This window comes from Hemitrygon akajei, chromosome 27 (assembly GCF_048418815.1).
Source record: "Hemitrygon akajei chromosome 27, sHemAka1.3, whole genome shotgun sequence".
NCBI classification, from domain to species: Eukaryota; Metazoa; Chordata; class Chondrichthyes; order Myliobatiformes; family Dasyatidae; genus Hemitrygon; species Hemitrygon akajei.
The window spans coordinates 5,559,215-5,574,983 of record NC_133150.1 but is presented as its reverse complement, the minus strand read 5'-3'; the positions used below and the strand labels follow the sequence as shown (position 1 = coordinate 5,574,983).

At 39.8% G+C, this 15,769-nt stretch overlaps 1 protein-coding gene across 4 annotated transcripts in view; it reads right to left on the bottom strand.

The window, feature by feature from the left end:
* Nucleotides 1-5,126: 5,126 nt before the first annotated feature.
* The window catches only part of LOC140717094 (polyglutamylase complex subunit TTLL1-like), a 29,707-nt gene continuing 19,064 nt past the window's right edge, over nucleotides 5,127-15,769 (bottom strand). For 3 of the 4 annotated variants that reach the window (XM_073030292.1, XM_073030293.1, XM_073030295.1), the window contains 7 exons: nucleotides 14,770-14,950; nucleotides 14,349-14,483; nucleotides 13,518-13,626; nucleotides 11,845-11,988; nucleotides 7,173-7,259; nucleotides 6,914-7,077; nucleotides 5,127-6,023 (listed from right to left, as the gene is read on the bottom strand). In XM_073030292.1, the coding sequence (XP_072886393.1) occupies nucleotides 5,900-6,023; nucleotides 6,914-7,077; nucleotides 7,173-7,259; nucleotides 11,845-11,988; nucleotides 13,518-13,626; nucleotides 14,349-14,483; nucleotides 14,770-14,950 (944 nt within the window). In that variant the 3' untranslated portion in view covers nucleotides 5,127-5,899. Of the gene's footprint in view, nucleotides 6,024-6,909; nucleotides 7,078-7,172; nucleotides 7,260-11,844; nucleotides 11,989-13,517; nucleotides 13,627-14,348; nucleotides 14,484-14,769; nucleotides 14,951-15,769 lie in introns of those variants that run through there. The other variant, XM_073030294.1, reaches the window with a different exon arrangement.

Genomic DNA, 15,769 nt, shown 5'->3' with positions numbered 1-15,769 from the left:
TGACATATAATAAAATTGGGGCTATAGAAAGAGTTCAGCAGATCAGGCAGCATCTGGAAAGAGAAATAGTTGGTGTTAGTGACCCTTCAATTAAACTTTAAATGAGAGAGAACAAATTATTAAGGTGGAGGAGGGATAGATGTAACAAAAAACTTCACTGGTTGAGGCCTGAGTAGCTTTGGAGCTGAGTTGTAACTAGGGGAGTTGGGGGGAAGAATGTGATCTTTTGAATGAAGGCAGTAGACACCATCTGCAGAATGGAGTTAGTAATCACAAAACGCAATATTTACAAACTGCAAGGTTACAGAATGTTATACTGGAACAATGATTGACCTATTAGGAAGGTCCTGGAGCCTTGAGTTTTGTGATACTGCAATCTCGTCGTCTTGAGCAATGATAATAATGTTCTATTATACACACGCACAGTCATTTGTGTTCTCTCGAACTGTCCTTTTTCATTGGCTTTTATGAACAAAAGACCAAATTCTTTCACCCCTAACTGCCCTCATTTAGAGTTTATCTCTTGGGTAACCCTGTCCTCTTTACGAGACTGCCTTTGTCTTGTCTATCTTCTCTGCAAATTGATGCTAACTTCTTCCTCCCATTCTGATGAGGGTTCATTGATTAAGAAACATAAACACTCGTGTTTTCACAGATACTGCATGACTTGCTGTTTCCAGCATTTTTTATTTCAAACAAACAGCATCCGCAATGCCAGACATTTTGCACTATTAAAATGCTGCCTCAGATTGGCAGAAACTGAGCTGAAATAGTTGGAGGCTCTTGGCTGTTTCAAGCTTGACTAGTCACTTATGTCAATATTTACTGCGCCTGAACTGAAGATTCAGAATCAGATTTATTATTTCTGACTTGGATGACTTCTGAAATCTCATGGAAGAAGCTGTTTCTGAAATGTATGGAGCTCTTCAGGTTCCTGTACTTTGTAATGGTACTGATGAGAATACAAGATGAAAGTCCTTCATAACATGCTGCCTTCTTGAGGCCCCAGCCCTTGAAGGTGTACTCTGCTGATGAGGGTTGTATGTATATTGGACTTGGCTGAATCAATAATCCTCTGCAGCCTCTTGCGATCTTGTGCATTGATAATACAAGGCTGTGATGCAGCTAGTCAGAATGTTCTTCACCCTACATCTGCAGAAATTTGATATGCCTAGTGACATAGCAAATCTAAGAAAAGTACCACCCCTATCCTGCTTCCTACACATTTGCATCAATGTGCTGGGCCCATGATAGATAATTCGAGATATCAGATACCGGGGAATTCATAGCTGCTCACCCTTTATCCACTGCTGACTCAATGAGGAATGGTGTGCTTGTTCTTCCAACTTTTCCTTGCTGAAATCCATAATCAATTCCTTGGCCTTGCTACCATTAACTCCAAGGCTGTTCTGACACTACATAACCAGCCCATTTATCTCAGCCTCATTGCTGTCTTACATTTTAACAATATGTTTGTGTAATCAATAAGTTTGGTGTTAGGTGGCTTCTGGCCTTACTGGGGCTGTTGTCAGTGTCTTTATTTTTGGGAGTTTTTAATTTATCTGTTAGTGATTTATCTTTGCAACCACTGCAAATGTCCTGCCCCCAGATATCTGCAGTCTTCATTACATTCTCACTCTTGACATCTTCCACCATCCTCCAACATAAGCTACCTAATTCTTGTGCAGCAGGGATAAATCTGAGGAAATTCTGTATGTTCTTGCACTATTAGAACAACAGACCAATCTAACATCTTATGTTTAGTTTCCAATGTTTAATTTCTATTTCTTGAGCATAATTAACATACATTGGCAGACTTCTAGAAGCCCTGCATGTAAATAAATATGTTGAGAAAACAAACTTAACATTGGAACACACACAAAATGTTGGAGGTACTCAACAGGCCAGGCAACATCTATGGGGAAAAAAAACCTGAAGTCATGATTAGTTATCAATGTTGGGTCAGCTACACGGACAAGTAGCTGGGTAAGGAGATGTTGAAAAGGAGAACATGAAGTATTTGTTAGAGTTATGTCGCTGACAGTGAGTACAAATAACCCGAATTACTATAAGGAGAATTTGAGTCTTTGATCATTTGTGTAATGCAAAAAGAATATCTGGTTGGCCACACAATGTTTAAGAATAATCTCTACTTGCACGGCAAAGGGATACCAGCAGCAGACTTAACACCAACTTTGATTGACTTGGTACGTTTATAGCCAACATCCTTTGCAAAGTAGTGGTTCCTAATTGAACAAAAGTTCATAAGTTTTCCCTCTATCCCAATCAAAACTCATGGAAGATGACTGGTTTGGATTTGCATGGTTATTGATAGTTGGCCCTTTTGAGGAAACACAAATGTCTGGGGAAGTGCTTGGAATCAGTAATGGTGTAACAAGGATCCAAAGGAATTTAACAAAGGTTGCAGATGCAGGTTATCCCATATCCAAAATCTGATAATCTCAGAAATTTTAAATTTTTTGAGCAGAGCATAATGTCACCAATGGAGAATTACACAAGGTGTTAGGAAGTTTCCCCAGACAATGCTTAGGTCTATACATAGTTTTGAAGAGTGACTTCACATGCATAATGAACAGAAGTTAATTAAAATAGAAAAACACTGCTTAAGGTTAAAATTGGAGATCTTTATTATGTTGAAAGAATGGATCTGTCAGTATTGGAGTATGTATTTTGCTTAATAGTATGCTGATCATGATCTATCATGATGAACTGACAATTGAAGGTAGTTGTGAATATTCAGCAAGTTGATATATGAAATGTTAAAGGCATTAAATTTTTGTTAAGCATAACAGCTTGCAAGTCCAACCTGCACAGCAACGATAGTGGTGCCTCCTTTCCTAATGAGCTGAATGCGCTCTATGCACGATTTGATGCATGTGACATCGAAGACAGCGTCCTCTTCTCTGAGGAACAGGCACCCTCTGGCCGCAGCTGAGGTGAGGAGGATCTGAGCCATGGTAAACCCAAGCAAAGCTACGGGGCTGGACAACACACCTGGTCGGGTGCTGAGGATCTGCGGATCAGCTATCAAAGTTCTTAGCAGATGACTAACATCTCCTTAAAGCATAATCTTGTTCAAAGCTTCTGCTGTTCTGAGTTTGTGAAGGTCATTGCTGATGAAAATCTAACAACAAGTCTACAATGCTCACGAGTGAATCTGCAGATGCTGGAAATGAATAAAAACACAAAATGCTGGCAAAACTCAGCAGGCCAGACAGCATCTATGGGAGGAGGTAGTGACGACGTTTCGGGCCAAAACCCTTCATCAGGAATGAAGTAACATGGGATGGTGGAGAGGGGATAAGAAGTGGGGGGAGGGATGAAGTAGAGAGCTGGGAAGTGATGGGCTGGGGGAAGGTGGAGAATTATGGGAAATAAAAGAAAACGTTAGGGCTGGGGGGAGATTATAGTGGGGGGGGGAAGAGAGAAAGAGAACCAGACTAAAATTATAGATAGGGATGGGGGTAGGGGGGGCAGGGGTATCAATGGAGGTCTGTGAGTTGGATGTTCATGCTGGCAGGTAGGAGGCTACCTAGGTGGGAGATAAGGTATTGCTCCATCAACCTGCGTGTGGCCTCATCTTGATGGTAGAGGAGGCCATGGACAGACAGTGGTCTGTGGAATTGAAGTGTGTGGCCACAGGGAGATCCCGCCACTGCTGGAGGACTGTTCGGCGAAACGGTCTCCCAGTCTGCACCTCCCAGTTTCACCTATCACCCTACCAGCCTACAGATCCAACGTATAATCCTCCGTAACTTCCGCCACCTCCTACAGGATCCCATCACCAGACACGTCTTGCCCTCCCCCCCCACTCTCGGCTTTCCACAGGGATTGCTCCCTACGCGACTCCCTTGTCCATTCATCCCCCCCATCCCTCCCCACCGACCTCCCTCCGGGCACATCCCTGCAAATGGAAGAAGTGCTACACCTGCCCCCACACTTCTTCTCTCACCACCATCCCAGGCCCCAGACAGTCCTTTCAGGTGAGGCACCACTTCACCTGCGAGTCATCTGGGGTGATATACTGTATCCGGTGCTCCCGCTGTGGCCATTTATACATTGGGGAGACCCGCCGCTCGGTCCTCCAGCAGTGGCGGGATCTCCCTGTGGCCACACGCAGGTCAATGGAGCAATACCTTATCTCCCGCCTACCTGCCGGCATGAACATCCAACTCACTGACCTCTGTTGATACCCCTGCCCCCTCCCCTTACCCCCATCCCTATCTATTATTTTAGTCTGGTTCTCTTTCTCTCTCTTCCCCCCAGCCCTACCTTTCTTTCTCTTTTATTTCCCATAATCTCCACTTTCCCTCCAGCCTATCACCTCCCAGCTCTCTACTTCATCCCTCCCCCCACTTCTTATCCTCTCTCCACCATCCCATGTTACTTCACTCCTGATGAAGGGTTTCGTCCCGAAACATCGTCACTACCTCCTCCCATAGATGCTGTCCGGCCTGCTGAGTTCTGCCAGCATTTTGTGTTTTTAAGTCTACAATGCTGATTGTTTTTATACTTAACATAAAACTTAAAAGTAAGTAAAATACAAATAGTGTACTGTAACCTTAATCAAAACACTGCATCATAGGTGGAGACTGAAAGTCTGCCACTGCTTATTGTTCAACACTGATTCAGGTATCCTCCCGCAGCTGCTGTGCTGCTTTTGTTAACCTGCATACATTATATAAATGGTATGTAAAACTTTTTACTAAGTAAAAACAAGTTTAAGACAAAGACTTTACTGGTAGCACACAAATTCAGTCAGAAATTATGGCGACCCCAAGCTATCTCAATATTGTCCAAAATCTGAAACACTCCAAGCTTTCTGGATAAGGGGTACTCAACTTCCACTATAACTGCTCAGCAAGTCATGGCCTTACAATGGAAACTACTTGTGGTTGATTATCTTCCATCTAAACAAAGAAAATTTGGAAATCAAAATATGTTTTTAAATTGTGAAAGTGAGGGGGTGGAGTGAACAATGGCTGATGGGTGCAGACTGAGAATATGACCAAGTGATGCCAACTGAAAGGGGCGGTGATACTCGATTGTGTGTAATTTCCTTTCAAACAATGTATAGTAGGTAAATAAGAGAAACAACTTTGCAATTCAGTAACTATTTGCAATGTAAACAATTGACCACAGTTTAATAACCGTCTTACTTGTATAAGGAATACAAAACATTACCAGGCATGGTATTTAATGAGGTACATTATGGTTGCAAATAAATAAACACTGCAAATTCAAAGCACAATTCTGGACATCTTCATGATATCCCAGTAGGTTTCAAAACAGTAGTCATGGGTAAAAGACCAAAGCCATTAGTGTTGCTACCAAGAAATCTTTTAAAACTTATAAAATACCAGCAATGGTTTTGTAGAATTTGAATAAATTCCTCAGTCTCCAACCCCAGTAGTAGTTACAAATAAGATAACTTGAGTCCTCTAGTTTTCATTACAAAAGGTACTATGGTAGGAACAACAACCCAAACCTTTGAAAGGGTCAGTATACCAGCCTCAAAAAAGACTGGCTAATTGGTCATGTCACATGCAAACTGAATATTTATTTCATGTCAGATTTGACAGTTTTGCAAAGTTTGCTTATGTAATTACTGATGACAGTTTGCACCATCATATACCACCTGCTCACTTATGTTGCCATTTTAAAAACAAAAACACTAAGCTAATGATACTGCATGTTTACAAATAATTTGATGTTTGCATAGTCTTTTACACGAGATTTGAGTGGGCAGATGGTCTGGTATTCAGGAAGGATGCGTTGTCTTTTTATGACATTAATACTGTAACTGGAAAGGCATTGTATGACATGAATGTGAGGATAAATAAGAGCATTGTTTTGAATATTTGTGCATCAGTTTAGTTTATTTCCAAGTTGAAAAGGGCTTCCTGGTATCTTTCTGTCGATTGCCTTTATTCAAAGGAAGTCCCAACCGTGGTTTTCCTTCATATTCCATGCCTTCATTTTGTGCCAACTCTTCATCATATCTATAGGAAGAAGAGGGCCAAAATGAGTAATTATTTTGAAACATTGCCCAAAGTTATAATTTTAAAAAATCAGGTTCTGTTGTCCAGCATAAAGCTGAGCTACTGTGTTTTGGACATTGTTGCTTAAACTAATAGCATTGACTTCTCAACAGTCTGGACAGTATCCATTGCATGTTAACTTAAGTACATAATTTGAACCAAATGGAACATTTACTTCCAACCGGCAATTTAATCACAAAAAAATGCTGTACAGTAGATGCTGAAATTGACATTCTGTGAATGCCCCGTCTGAGATTGTTGATCTGCATCGAGTCTGGAGGTTGGGATGCTTGGATTTTGTGTTTCAAACCTGAGCTGCTTTAGGACAGTGGACAAAAGCAAAGTCAACTGTCAGAATGGGATAGAAATTTTGAAGAAGCAGTGACAGTTTGTGTTGTTTACAGAATAGCTGGAGATAATTCCTTAATCATTCATTCTGCATTTGCTGGCAACATCATGAATGGTAAATACATTTTACTGTGTCAGAAATGCAGGTGACATTTCTGCTACATCTGGAGTCCTCACTGAATGGCAGGATTGAAGTCTATCCCCCACCTCCAATAATTTCTCGACAAAAGTACTTGAGCCTCCCAAACCACTTTAAAAGTACTTGATAATTTGTTAAAGTGCAAAATACCACTTGCTTAACAGGTACTCTTATGCACAAAGTTAATATTGTCATCCAGAAATGAATATTCCAATTATAATCATTGTAGATTGATGACGAGAACAAGAATTAAGACCTGACTATATTAACTGGATATAAATTACAAGTGTTAACATCAACAAAGGTGGAAGGAACAGCAAAGAAAAATTTTTAAAAACAGAAAACTATTGCAGGTTAAACTTACAAGAGCTCATAGTATCCAAGTGTTTCCTTTGGTGGGCATCTGCTCCACTTGCAGTCCGGCATTTCACCATTTGGTACAACAATGTTCAAGGTGTCATTGATGAGGTTGTACTTCAGAATGCGGTCATTGGCAGTAGTAGAAGAGAGTGAAGGTGAAGCATTCACCTACAATTTAGACCAATATATAAAAACACAAGTTTTCAGTGCAAACAGCAATTTAATTATTAACAAAACCTTTCAATTGGAAATGTGGCTATTACCTCAATGAGCCAAGGTTTCAGTTTGTCATCGATGATGATGTCATAACCATAGCATTCAAAGCAGTGCCGATCATTAATCATTACAGGCTGTGAAGATTGTCAACATTTATCAGTTTTTTTTTTATATATCAAAAATGCAATTTTATGACAGACAAGGTTAAGATACAAGGTAATTGCTAAAATGTTTTGGTGTATATTCATTATTGAAGTTGTATTGTGGCTTAAATTATTGTATTTCTGCATTTACTCTTCATCCTCAGATGTTCTCGTGAAGTTTTAGTTACCTAATATTTCTTGTGAAGCCATAAGCAGATGAAAGAGGCTGTGGGATGACATAGTAATAGGCTCAATTGAAAAGCAGAATATTACAAAGATTTAGTACAGCACACCACTGTATACAGTATACTGTAATGGCATCAGACAGCTATAAGGCATCTGAAGATGGTGACAACAGGCTATATCAGATCTAACAAAGAGCAATACAATTGTTATTATTGAAGAAAGATTTATCTCTGGGCAAGGTGATTGGAAATTGTCATGTAAACATGGAAAACAAAGTTTTGGATAATGCCACTAGAAGAAATTGGGGCCTGTTGGCTGATCCTCTTACGATAGCAGTAATAAAGGTGTGGGTATGGTGGGTGTCATTTGTAGTATTATAGAACACAGTACAATACAGGCCCTTTGGCCCATGACATCATGCTGAACTCTTAACCTACTCCAAGATCAGTCTGATGTTTCTTTTGCACAGTCCTCTATTTATTTCATCCATCTGCCTATACAAGAGTCTCCTAAACGTACCTAATGTATCTGTCTACCACCACCCTTGGCAGTAGGTTCCATGCAGTTATTGTTGTTTTTTAAAAAAAATACTAATTCTGCTATCTTCTCCTTATACTTTTCCTCCAACCACCTTTAAATTATGCACTCTCATTAGCCATTAATGCTTTGGGGAGAAAGATGTCTATTTTATCTATGCCTCTGAGAATCTTTTACACTTGTTAAGTCAACTGAGCAGCCTTGGCTCACTCAATTTCTTCTCATAAGACATGCTTTCCCCTCCAAAGCAGAAGCTCCCAACCTTTCTTATGCCATGGACTCCCATTAACTGAGGGGTCTGTGGACCCCAGGTTGGGAGCCCCTTCTCTAAAGCTTCCAAACCTTTCCTACACAATATTCCAAGTGTGGTCTAACTGGAGTTTTATAGAGCTTCAACATACACCATATGCCTTCTTAACCATCTTATCAACTTATGACACCCTATGACAGCTTTAAGGGATCTATGGACATGGACACCAAGATCCCTCTGTTCCTCCATACTGCGAGGAATCCTGCCATTACCCTTTTCCTCTACTTCAATTTTTACCTTCAGAAATATGTCACTTAACATTTTCCAGATGAACTCCATCTGTCACTTCTCAGCCCAACTCTACATCCTATCCATGTCCCATTGCAACCTACAACAGCCCTTCAAACACTACCAACTCTTGTCATCTGCAAACTTCCTAACCCACCCTTCAAACATCCTCATCCAAATTATCAATAAAATTCACAAAGAGCTGGAATCCCAGAACAGATCCCTGAGGAACACCACTGACCTCTAAGCAGAATATGCTCCATCTACTACCACCTTTTGCCTTCTGTGCATAAGCCAATACTGAATCCATGCAGCCTACTTGCTCTGCATTCCAGGTCTCCTGACTTTCTAAATGAACATACTATGAGAACCTTGTCAAATGCCTTACAGGAATCCATATTCACCTCATCCACTGCAACACACAAAATGCTGGAGGAACCCCGCAAACAAGGCAGCATCCATGGAAAAAAGTACAGTTCACATTTTGGCTGAACCCTCAACTGGCCTGCTGAATTGCTCCAACATGTTGTGTGTGCTGCTCGGATTTCCAGCATCTATTGATGATTTTAATCTTGCTCAACACTTTAATTGAAACGGAGTAGTGGAGCTGAGCACGGGTTCATTTTCTGCAGTCAGGTCGATATGCACCGTCCACCACCGGCAATGGCTGTCTTGGCTGTACCTGCATTCATGAGCATCTAGTTTGCTAAAGCACCCATAAGTTTGCAAAAATGTCAGTCAACTGGGGTGATATACTGTTGCGAGTCAACTGGGGTGATATACCGTATGCGAGTCAACTGGGGTGATATACTGTTGCGAATCAACTGGGGTGATATACCGTATGCGAGTCAACTGGGGTGATATACTGTATGCGAGTCAACTGGGGTGATATACCGTATGCGAGTCAACTGGGGTGATATACTGTATGCGAGTCAACTGGGGTGATATACCGTATGCGAGTCAACTGGGGTGATATACTGGTGCTCCCGATGTGGCCATTTATACATTGGGGAGACCCGCCGCAGACTGGGAGACCGTTTCGCCGAACACCGGCGCTCAGTCCTCCAGCAGTGGCAGGATCTCCCTGTGGCCACACACTTCAATTCCACAGACCACTCCCACTCTGACATGTCTGTCCATGGCCTCCTCTACCGTCAAGATGAGGCCACACGCAGGTTGATGGATACATTGATACCCCTGTCCCCCCCCCCTAACCCATCCCTATCTATAATTTTAGTCCAGTTCTCTTTCTCTTCCCCCCCCATTATAATCTCCACCCAGCCCTACCTTTCTTTCTCTTTTATTTCCCATAATTCTCCACCTTCCCCCAGCCCATTTCCCTTCAGCCTATCACTTCCCAGCTCTCTACTTCAACCCTCCCCCCACTTCTTATCCTCTCTTGACCATCCCAGTTCTGCCAGCATTTTGTGTTTTTATTTATTTCCAGCATCTGCAGATTCACTCATGAGATCTTTTTTAGTTAGTTGGCTCAAAAGTGTATCCTTAAAAGGGAAATTACATTCTGCAGACTGCAGCAATCGCTGTTCTGAAGAAGTGCATCAAGTATTGGTCATTAGCACCATCTTGCACATCTATTCTTATACCTCCTTCAACCTCAATTGTTTTCTCCATGTGAAAAATACAGACTGTGAAAATTCACCTGGGCCCAACCTATGCTAATTCTTTGTAGGATATGTGGAATAGTGCTAGTTTCAGAGCAATTGTAGTCTCTTCCCTCAACTCTTCCTCTCCTGCTCTGAATTATTTCTGACCATTTGCATTACTTCAACAATGCCCAACAGAAATTCTAGAACAGCACCTTATTTTCTGTCTGGTGTCCTCAGGACTTTATGTATAATTCAACAATTTCAGGAAACCAGTCTTCTTTTAGCTGTATATGTATTTCAGTGTCAATGTGTTCCTTTTCTATATCTAACTGCCTGTTTTAGAATTTAATTTTACCTTATTAACTTGACAACTTTGGTCTGCAGCCTGACAAACATATTCTCTTGGTTCTCTCACCCTTGCCCTTTCTGCTTAAAGTTTGCTTTTTTTCCCCACTTTTCCAGTTCTGATGAAGTATCATTGATCCAAAGCATCAATTGTTTCTTTCTCTTGGTTTGCTGAATATCCCTAGAATTTTGTTTTAGATTTTAAGCTTCAGTTTTTTTTTTATTCCAGTAGAATAAGGAACAGGACATGGGTCTTGTACACAAGATGGAGCTTGGGAAGGGATGTGGGAAAGTAAGATGAGGTTTATATTAATGGAGTTAAAGGAAGAAGGTTGATTACTGAAATTAGGACTGGGCTTGATGAATTGAGGTGGAGAAAAGAAATCACAAGAATTAGAATTGGCTCATTTCAGAGGCTAAGGGAGGAAAGCACTGAAAATATTTTGTGGCCAAAATTTACAGCATCAAATTGAACATGACGAGATGGTCAAAGGTGGAAAAAATGCTAAAACAGGTCAGACAATGTGTGATTTGGTGAGTGGAGTCATGGCACCACATCATCAGGCTAGGCTATTAAAGGGAAGGATGGTCAAACATCAGGAACAAATCATCTCTCCGATAACTTTTCATCATGACTACATTGTCCATGCAATCATAGTAAGCTAATGAATGCCAATAGCCTTGATTACAAGTGAATGAAATTACAGCACGAGCTGATAATATCTAATCCACCAGACTGGGAGCGAGGAAGAAAGAAAGCTTGCAGGATTTGAGCCCTGTTTGCATGCTGGAGTTCAAAAAGTGAAACATTTCAGGGATGCTGAATGTGAATGATCGGTGAGTGCTTATTGCGCACCTACCTTCAATATTCAGATCTTTTTGCACTGAAAAAATTAATCATATTTGCTTGCTTGGCTCATTTAAATTTTGAAGATCCAATGGTCTAGAAACTTATTTCCTAATTTTGAATAAATCCTAACAAAAAGGTTTATTGTTAGCATTGATGTCAAGTTCAGACAATGAGACTGAGGATATAAAGATGCCAAGGCAGTTTCAAGTGGTTCCATCACCTGCTCGTGTGTTACATCTGGGAGCTCATATTTCTTGGTTTTAATAAGGGGTTTAAAAATAAGATGCCTGATCTATGCTACATTATGCTATTCATGAGCAAAAACAGATACACTTACAAAAAGGAACTCAATGACTTTCACTTTACCCCAAGAATAACTTAATATATTTACCAATTTTTTTTGTCAAAAAAGCCCCAAAACATGGCAAAATGAAAAATGCAGAGCTTCAAACAAAATCAAGTCATAAGAAATCATTTGTCCCTTCAAAAGAAATCTTTGCAAGATGTACTTACTGCCACAGCTTTCAGCGAGTGAACAACAATCCAGTGAATATCGTCAAAGAGTTTATCAGTTACATCTTTCCCTTGTGTGCTCTCCAGATATAGCCTCAGGTTATTCACTGACCATTTCCCACCATGTATAGGATTATAATCACCCTGGAAATAGAGTTACAGATAAATCCCCGTATCTTAATAGGAAAACAGAGGATGTGTTCTTAAGATAAACAGATGGGAAACTTTGGTCTGTTCCTGGTCCTTCATCCAGTGCTTTTAGCCAAATCAGCCTGGGAATTCAGGGACGTCTTACAAATTGCAGGACTGTTTCTGAACTGGTGGTAGAAATAAGGATGTAAAATAAACAGAAATTATCAGCCCCATTTAATTAGAGACCATTACATCCATTTTATTGATTGTATGAGGTTATTTATTATCATGGATCTGAAACAATTATTATTTGTGATAAGGAGGACCTTCATTGGTTGAGGTTAACCATGGATGTTGCATCTAAGCTGTCATATGCAAGGCAGGGCAGTACAATATGGAGAACAAGCTGTTGCCCATGCTGCAGGCTCCTGTTCTCCACTCAGCTGCTGAATCCAAAGGAATGGTAAAGCAGTTCTGAGAAGAGGGTGAGCAGGAGTTGCCAGTCAGCATTGAATTCAATGTAGGACTGCCTTAGGGACTCAAGTTCTGGGCTTTTCCCTCTGGGTTTACTCCCGAAGTGGGTATAGCCACAAGGCACAGAGATTTGAGATCAGAGATTTCCTTCTTCTAGATGAGCTGCTGACCAAGGCTAATGAGCCACATCTGCTGAAGCAACTGGTTTTAAAGTGCCTGTAACTAGGTTTGCCCCTTCACCTATCAGTAGAAACGATTCCCCGGGCCTTAGTAAGCCACACGTGAAGGCCAGGAGCTGGATTTGGTTGATTTGGTTGTTGGAGTCCATTTGGAGAAACATGCCATTGGGCACTAGGTAGTGGGAGCTTATCCCCACTCCTTCCACCCCCCCCCCCCCACTCCCAGCTATAACAATTTTAAGGAACCTAAAAATTTTACTGTTACAAATTTATGATACTTTTTCAGCCACTTCAATCATTTTTTTGACTTTTCCCTTGGTTTCAATCAGGATGAAGGTATCATTGTTCAGAAATGGAACATTTTTTTGCCCTGAATATTCCAAATTGGCCCTTGGATACCGTCTTTCAAATGCATTGCAGAGAGAAATCTCTCAGCTAATGATAAACGTCAACTACAGCCCCAGAGTAGCATCTCTTGCAGCACTATCATGAATATTTACACTGTACATTTTTATCTGAATAATACACTTAATTTGAAAAATATGATTTAAGAAACATTTAAGGTACACTAGGACCAATATATCTGTTCCCAATTGGCAGTTTTGGTTCTGAACCCTTGCATTCACTGCACTTCACAACGTCCTAACAGCTAACAGAGTTCATCCATCATTCTGACTATATGTGAATCCTTTTATTAAAACTGATGCAGATACAGTTCAATTCCACCTGCTTCAGTTGGAATCCATGGACTATAATGTGGAGTTATCTACTGCATAGAAAGTTTTGACCCTGACCTGCCAGTACTCCCAGTATTTCAAACTCATGCAGTCATCTTGACTGTTTATATTGTCATTTTAACATTCAACATGCAGTAGTTAATCAACTTACTCCCAGTTTTTGTACAGACACATTTGTAAGATGCACAAACATGTTATCCAATTCACTGGTGCTTGGCGTGTACTTCATTGTACAAAATCGACAAAATCCTAGCCGATACCTACAATGTAAAGGAAATGAGAATGATTCATCCTGCAAGAGAGTTTTTATTTGTCAAATATCAGAAATTTAACAGAAGTAATATTATTTCAAAATCATAATTTTATCCTGAGTATCATCTATTTTCCATATTAGAAAACAGGGAAAACAAAATAATTTGCAAATGACTCCAGGCAGTACTAGTTTGCTTTTAATTAAATTGTTATAAAGCTAAGAGGACAATTGTGAACTGTATCAGCAGGTGATTACTGACTCGCCCAGCAACAGAGCTGGAGGTAAGATTTTCATATAGCTAATGCTGTGCAGAAGGGTGAAACTACCTGAGTTTATAATGGCTGACACCTACCAAACCACCAGCTGTCAGCTCAATTGATCCAGTTTTTAAGCTGACAATGTTGAAAAGGGATTCAATACAAATAAATATACCAAAAGAAGAGTTTTTATTTTTCACTTTTCATGCATAGATTTTTCTGGGTTTCCATTAAAATTTTGGCAATTATTTTCTCTATTCAAAATCTGTAGGTTTCCTTGAATTTTTGAGGAAACAATAAAATATAAAATTCAATGAATTGCATTCTTCTTAACACATTGTTTAAATTCAATTTTATTTAACTTGACTGGATAATTATGCTACCTGCAGAGGTACAGACTTCATCAAAATTCTGTCCAACTGTGATGAAACACATGAACATGAAAGTAATTTGACTGATTTCTCTGACTTACATGTAACATTTAAGTGGTCGATAGGAGGTCACCAACACATACAAGCGTAAATCAAACTTCTTTCCACCGATCAGTAGTGGATTGTCTATGTACAATGAAATGACATATGCCTCTTTCCCAGCTGGAGATATAAATCTGCAAATTAATACCTTGAATTTGTAAAAGAAGTAAAGAGGACTAGAAATTAAAACTTTTTAAATCTTGACAGAAGGTAATCAATCCAGGACATTAAAACTACTTTCTCTGCCAATATAGTTTTGTAGAGATACAGTCGTAAATTCAGCATTTTCTAGTTTTATTTAACATTCCCAGCATTTGTAGTATCTCACTTTGTTACTGCAACTAGTTTCTAACATAGATATATTGTGTCCATTTGGGTGCCAATAAAAGTAATAACAAACCAAAACACAGTCATTCTCACGTGGTTGTCCGACTGTCTCGTGACCACTTCTTGATCTGGGAAAGTTTATTGATAAGAAAAATTCCTTTCCCCTGAGCTTTTCCACATGGTTTCATTATCCAAGTGCTAGTTGGGTTCTTTCGGAACTCCTCCACAAACAAATTGTAATCGCCAGGCAGCATGAATGTGACTGGAATAAAATCTGAAAAGTAATGATTTGACATTGTCAATATAGCCAAGGTAGTGAAGTCCTTTGCTCTTAGATTTATGTCACAGTCAATTTGGATTAGAAGAATTCATACCTCTTCAAGTTAACTGACTGTAATAAATGTACCCAATAAAAACATTGTGATTTCTACCAAGGTAAAATTCCATACCTGATATTCTTGGGTAGATATGATTACATGAGAGCAATTATGTCAATGAGATTCATGTATAATTCCTACAAAAATTGAGCTCAAATTTATATGAACTTAATGCACTTAAATAGTTCTTAATAAAATCTTAAAATGCAAGTCAGAATAAACTGTGCTTCAGGATAAGGTTGTTCCCTCAATGAAGTTTAAATAAAGGGTAGGTTTGCTATTCTTGATTGTGCCAAGGTCTCACTCACTTACTTACACTGAATTAGTGTACAAAAAGACACTGAATTTTGTCGAAGTTAGCTTGTTCAAAAACAGTTCATGGAGCATTGAACATGGAACAGTACAGTGCATCAACAAACCCTTCGTCCAACTATGTCTGCCAAATTAACCTCATCTCCCTACCTACACGTGGTCATATCCTTCTATTCCCTGCCTGATCATGTCTTTTTGTAATACCCCTTAAATATTACTATCATAACTACTTGTTACACCTCCTGTGGCAGTGCTTTTCAGGCACCTGTCCCTCTTTTTTTAAAAAAACTGCAAATCTTCTTTAAACTTATGTGCTTTACTACTTGCCATTTCCTCCCTGCGAAAAGGACTCTGACTGTCAATGCCTCTTGTAATTTTATACACTGTACTTCAATCACATCACC